Here is a 6,667-nt window from a genome sequence, read left to right on the forward strand (position 1 = left end):
TCAGCACGTTGATCGACACCTGGAGCAGTCTGTACCTTTCCTGAAAAGCCACAAGAGAACCAAAACCTACTCACAGTCACATCCATACCAATGATCCACTCCATCGGTCCGTAAAACCGGAAATCTCTCTATCTTGGAGTAGAAATCCCACCAAGCATCAACCATCTCAATCTTCTCATGCTTGTTCTCAACCTCAAAAGCCAGCACCCGGTTGTAAACCCATAGCTGAAGAGCCGGCATCTTTGGCTTGGCCATCAATCCATAGCATGAAAGTTATGCTGGATATCTCATTGTCGTCGGCTGTGTAGAAGAGAGCCCTCGCTTGCTCCTCTAGTTCTTGGTGTGCTAGGTAACTCATTCACCTAAGCTCAACAGGACCTGGCATTTGTATTGACGTAGTAAGATCGTCGAGCACATCTTCATAGCACGGATCACCTCCCAGGCACAAGAACGCAGACGCCATCTGGTTGGGCTCCAGCGCCAGGCCTTTGAGCCTCGTCGCCATTGCGGTCTTTGGAGAATGGCCACAAAGTATTCTCATACAACTTGCAAATGGTTTTGAGCACAACATAGGCCTTGTTGCATTGGATGTGTGATCTTCTAGCAAAAAGTCAATAAAAGTCAATAAAGGTCAATTGACATCCATTGACTAATAAAGTGTAAGAATGAGGTTCTCAAGCTCAAGAAGCAACACAGAAGGTAGGAGTGCTAGCAATGCTATACCAACATATGTACTTGGGCAAGAATGTTATATTTGCCACCATTGTCTCAATCAGGTTTATATCTCTCCTTTTGCAGGGATGTATATTGCCCTCAACTCAACTTTATCATATGACTATCCTAGTCCACTAAGATCACATTGTTCCTACAATCTTTTATGGGGCTAGATTCCAAGCTTTTTGGGCTTTGAAACATTTTTATTATTATTTTGTCGTGAATGTGATTGTGGGTATTAAAAGTTATTTGTCAAAAAATCCTTTTAGATATTTTTTCCTTACGATCACAATGGCAGAAGATTGGTATTGTTGATTTTTTTTTCAATCCCTTTTGTTCAATAGTAAACTACTCTTAGTATTTGTATTTAACTAGATAAATATAAAGTAGGAACTCCTATGTGTTTTTTGTTGAGCATATTCTATTTGACTCTTAGTTTTATTTTACTCTCTCTTACATTTGCTTGACAAGAACTTTTACAATATTGAGTGTAGTTTTTTAATATTTGTTAAATGATAGTTTACCACCAAAACACCTTTGCTATCATGCCCTATGTATTGGTTCTATTCGATCCTAATAGCTATTTATGGAAAGTGTCTAGATCTACTAGTTAGGCATATTTATGAAACTGTATTAAATTATTGTGATTTTTAATATCATATACTGGTGATTGTGAGCAATGTGTTTATAAAGTTATTTGGTCAAATAATAATCAACCCCAAAGTGGTTAATAGTGAAATTAGTCTATTTGCATGTAGTAGCGTTGTAGTAAGTTTGACTAAATTCTTTAAAATGATTCATTATACTAAATTTATGTTGATATTTTGGTTCTTTAAGTTTATTTGTTTGCTATAAGTTATTGGTGAATTCATTGGTACTTGGTGGATGGAGAAAATGTATGATTGAGATATTAACATTGTGTTAGTGGAAATAACATTATTACAATGAGTGATGAGAAGTTCTCTTAAAAGGTTGATTTTTTATGTTATTTTTATTGTTAGTGTTTTGGCTTCATGTTAAATATTGAAGGTGATTGAAGAAAAGTATTAGTGTAATATAAATATCCAAAAAAATTATCTCTATAATCAAGTTTTGGGTATTTATCTTCATATTTTACGAATATTGATGTTTGCATTGTTAAATTAAGAGTCAGTCATTCCTTTTTTAAGATGGAAAATTTTCCACAATTTTTCTTGGGTTTTTTCAATGTCTAGTCTATTAATCATTTTGCCCAAAAACCATTTTATTATCAAAAACCATAACAAACTAGTGAAGGGGTTGAAATTAACTTCAGTTAGTTTAGATCTTAGTAAGTAATTTGCACAATACGGCTAAAAGGGGATGCTGACTTTTGGGGCTAAGACAATTAAGTTGGATAGAGTCTAGAGTTGGCATGGAAATGTGGCTATTACGCTTTTCTAGAAAGGTGAACCTTATGCTTTTTTTAAAAAACTATCATATTTAGTGGCATATTACACTGTGGATTTTATTAGATTTTATAAAAGTAGTGAGCTCTCATTCATATTGAGTTAACCATTAGTTTTGACTGAGTATTGATAATTCATAGCTAGCTTATTGAGCTCTTTAATTATGCTATTAGCTAGACATGTTGATGGGATTATTGCTGTATAATTAGATTTAAGTAGTCATTTTATTTATACTTATCCATATTCCTATATGTTGTACCTAGAATGTGTAAGCTCCTAAATTTGGAATTCATATTTAAACCCAAGGATATTTAACCCTAAATATCCCAATATCATTAATTAGTTAGAAAAAAAATGTGCACTCTTGTTTATAAGCCTTTTCCCTATATATTTGGATTCTCATTCTCTTTAATTATTTATAATCTACTATGCTTCCTTACAAATTCATGCTCTCGTGAATAAAAGTTTAGAGCCGTAACCCTTTTGAAAGCTTTGCTCTCTTGACACCCTACCCTTAAGTTGAGCCCAGCTAGAGGAAATTGAATTGTTAGATGTGAATCTTAATATATAGTATAATTCTCTTAACCAACCAATAAAATTATATTTGAGACCCCCTTTAATACTAAATGTAAAATCCTAAATTTAGACTTTCCAGGAGAGTATTATTCAAACCCAAGGATGAAATATTTATAAGCAACCAAAGAAAATGACTCAAGAAACGATATATAAAGATGATTTAAATGACTTCTTAGAAAGTCTAAATTCAAAAGTTTACAATATCCTAATACTCTTAATCAATTGAAAAAATGGGTGCACTCTTGTTCATAAACATTTTTTCTTTACATTTAAACCTTTATGGATCATTTTTCAAATTATTTTTGGTGATTTATAAAGTGTTTCTTTCCATTAGACAAATACATGCCATAATAATGTAAGTTTAGTGTTTGGGTTTTATGAAGATAAATTGAAAAATGGTTTTTTAGCACTTTGTAACTAATGATTGCTTGTAAATTTTGTTAAAGGTTATTTATACTTGTTTCACTCGATGATGATTTAGTAATGATAAGCTTATTTACCGAATAGTATTGAGGAGGATCATATTATTTGGCTTCTATAATTTTTCCATGTTAACATATCAATTTCACCTCTCTTAGTATTGTTTAGTTGTGTTTAGTCAATAGTGTTAGATTGTATTGAATTTTAAATATGGTGAATCATTCCTTGATGACATATTATTTATAGCTGAGTATTGTTAAAAAATTGGTCTCAAATACTAGGTAAGGTATGTTCAACTTTAAATTACTAAAAAACAGTAAAAAGTGACTTGCTTTTGTTTTCTTTTAATTTTGTTATGATATTAATGATGTTGAAGTGATGCCTTAACATTGATATTATTGATGTTAAGATTAGAGTGAGATGAAATGTTTCTTTATAAGCATACTGAAGAAGTTAGATTTTTAATTTGTGGTGATATAAATAATTAATGATTAATTGGGCTTATTGGAAATTAACATTTTACTTCACTATAACTATACCTTTTATGTCATTTTGCACAGCCAACATTACCACAACGTTTGCATTTCAATGGATTTTCCACCTAGAAGAATCATCCACAAGCCTGGCTATGGAGTGCCGTACAAGGGGACTCTTCCCTGTGGCCCAAACGTGCCCGTGTGACACCTGGAGCAGTCGGTACCTTTCGTATAAAGACACAAGAGAACAAAAACCCCCTGTCAAGGTCAAACGTGCCAACCCGATACATTGGTCCGCAGAGGCCATACCAATGATCCACTCCATCGATCCGTAGAACTTCCTGTCCAATCTCTTTATCTTGGAGTAGAGATCCCGCCAAGCGTCAACCATCTCAGTCTTCTCACGTTTTGTGCTCAACCTCAAAAGCCAGCACCCGGTTGTAAACCCATAGCTGAAGATCCGGCCTCTTTGGCTTGGCCGTAGTTCTTGATCGATCCATAACGTTCGATCGCTCGTCTCGAAGCCTTTAAACACAAGAAAACCATGGAATCAATCGAGAAAAGAATGAGAAAAACTATGGAATCAATCGAGAAACGAATGAGAATTTTACCTTAGTTTTTCTTGTTGGTGATGACATCACAGACAAGGTCGTAAGCGTTTGCGTAGGAGAACATCGATCCAGGGAGTTTGGAGTTGAGTTCCAGGATGAGATCTCCAGAGCCGAGTTGTAGTCCAGTGCAAGCTTGTTGGCACTCGGAACACAGCTCCCATCTCTCCGGAGATTGAGCGTGAGCTGATATGGGATGCAGCCGATGGGTCCAACTCCCGTGACAATGATCCTGCGAGCACCCAAGTTGTAAAGCGTCTGGAAAGCAGCAACTTTTAGATGATCACGAGAACTTTGCATGGACTTAACTGTGAGTTGCTGTCGGATGAGCTTGTCCTGGAAGGCGTGCGGCGTGAGGTAGGTGAGAGGAACGGGCAAGAGATAGTTATTGGCAGCGATGGTGACGCAAAAAATGGATTTTACGACGTACTGGCGGGCAGACTCCTCACGAAACATGGATTTGAGCTTGTGCCTGGTGGTTTGGAAGTAGAGAAGTTGCTTTGACAACGACAATCTTCCAATCTAGATCACAAGAGCAAATCAGACAAACTATGAGGAAAAAACTTGGAAAAACTCACGAAGATCCTTCCGATCTCCACGCATAGTTCACACCTTTGGGTGCTACATACGGTGGAGCATGTCGAATTCTAAAACTCTCGCCTGGCAAAACGAATTAATTGACAGAAAATGTCTCAAGAGCGCTGCAAAACCTCTCGCCAATGTCCATGAAGTCCTGTACGGCTGACCCTGGCAGCTTTTTCTATTCAAATTTAATCTCCCAGACCGTGTATCCTCTCGTCTCTATGCAAAGTTTTTGTACAGCCAGTCCCGGGATTATACGAGTGTTATAGTCTCCCTGTGTGGTAACCTCTGAAACATCCCTCCTGAACACCAGCCAGTCTCCACCCTGAGAAGCAGGTACCTCCCGTTTGGGGGGGATCCAACGCACTGCCATGTGGACAGATCTCCGAAGCACCGGCTGAAAACCGTCCTCCTGCAGCTCTTCAGTCGGGATGTCAAAGCGCGACTTTGTGTCCGTGTCATTGGTCCAAAGTGGCGGTGCCACTAAGTGAATATGGTGAGCTTGCATGGCCTTTGACTTTAGCTCTTTCTCCTGTTCCTCTGAGAGCTCAAAGGCATGTGCTGGAGGTTTGTGTAGCTTTTGTTGCCTGCATGCAAATTCCACATTAGGACCAATGAATGTAAGCAGATGGTTTTCCATGGCTGGAGACTCACCAAACAAGCAGTAAGAAAGCACACTTTGTTTTCCTTCTGTCATGCCATGGTATTATTGAAAACAAGACATAGAAACATTCAACTAACTCAAAATTATTCTTAAAATGCGTAAGTGACAACCACAACGCGTCCCTGTTCGCCCTGCGTCTGCGCGAGGTAATCATCCTAGCTGGGCACTTTAATCCAACATAATCAGCCTTTGGCGAGCTTCTGCAGTTGAGAGTAAGGCCCATTAAACACGTTCTGATCGCCAGGAAACGTTCCCGAGTCGGCGTACTGCCAAAACGTATACACTTTCCAGTTGTAAGGATAAGTGGTCACCATGGAACAATAACAAGCAAGCCAAAATGGGCAGACACTGCTAAAGTCCCCATAAGTCCCCACGCATGTGTTATACCAGTCTGCAGTGCTGTAAATCACTGGATAAGCTCCAGTTCCTTGCTTGTAAGTGTTCACAAAGTCCTGGATCCACTTCCCCATCTCTGGCTTTCCAAGGTTGTAACATTTTTGCGCTGGAGTACAAGAGCTTCCACAAGATGGATTGTACTCAATATCCAAAGCTCCAGGAAGTGTTTGCCCGTCTGAAGACCACCGACCTCCATTTGTGAGGAAGTACGTCGCCTGAGTAGCACCATTAGATATGTCCGGACGGCCAAAGTGATATGCTCCACGGATGAAACCTGCACGGTAAGAACCAACATACTGCTGTGAAAAATATGGGTTTGTGTATCCCGTTCCTTCGGTGGCCTTGATGTATGCGAACCTTGCACCGTTGTTGTAGGCACTCGGCCAGTCAACATTACCTTGGTAGCTACTTACGTCCATACCTGGAACTCCAGATCTAGTTTGGAGGAGAGTGCGACCTGCTGTCAAGCCATGACATTTGTGAGTGTACAAATCTGAAGTGTTGAGTGAGAATGATTGAGCTGGGATCGAGAGAAAAGATAAAAGGAGAACTGGAAAGATCAAGCAATGAAACGCCATAGCTTGAACTTGGAGACCTTGGAGCTTAATTTCTGCCTAGCTTGAAGTCTTCAAGCCATGCTGTTTTAAAGAGATTGCAGCTTAATCTTGATTACATTGTAGCACTGACTTTCGGATTTCTGGCCGTTTCTCCAGAAAAAAAATATATATAAAATAAAAGATGAAGTTAGACTGAGGGTTTTCGGTACCGGCTAGTTAGCGACCGCTTTCGAGGTTTTAACTTTTT

The 6,667-nt window shown here is 38.5% G+C and overlaps 1 protein-coding gene across 1 annotated transcript; it reads right to left on the reverse strand.

Moving 5' to 3' along the window:
• Positions 1–5,649: 5,649 nt before the first annotated feature.
• LOC9644420 (N,O-diacetylmuramidase) lies at positions 5,650–6,441 on the reverse strand. The gene has a single exon (XM_002984451.2). The coding sequence runs from the start codon at positions 6,439–6,441 to the stop codon at positions 5,650–5,652; it is 792 nt and encodes a 263-aa protein (XP_002984497.2).
• Positions 6,442–6,667: the final 226 nt, after the last annotated feature.

This window comes from Selaginella moellendorffii, unplaced genomic scaffold (assembly GCF_000143415.4).
Source record: "Selaginella moellendorffii unplaced genomic scaffold, v1.0 SELMOscaffold_62, whole genome shotgun sequence".
In the NCBI taxonomy this organism is placed as follows: domain Eukaryota; kingdom Viridiplantae; phylum Streptophyta; class Lycopodiopsida; order Selaginellales; family Selaginellaceae; genus Selaginella; species Selaginella moellendorffii.

Coding starts and splice junctions, on each gene's coding strand:
- LOC9644420 (XM_002984451.2), bottom strand. CDS start 6,441: ATGGCGTTTCATTGCTTGATCTTTCCAGTTCTCCTTTTATCTTTTCTC.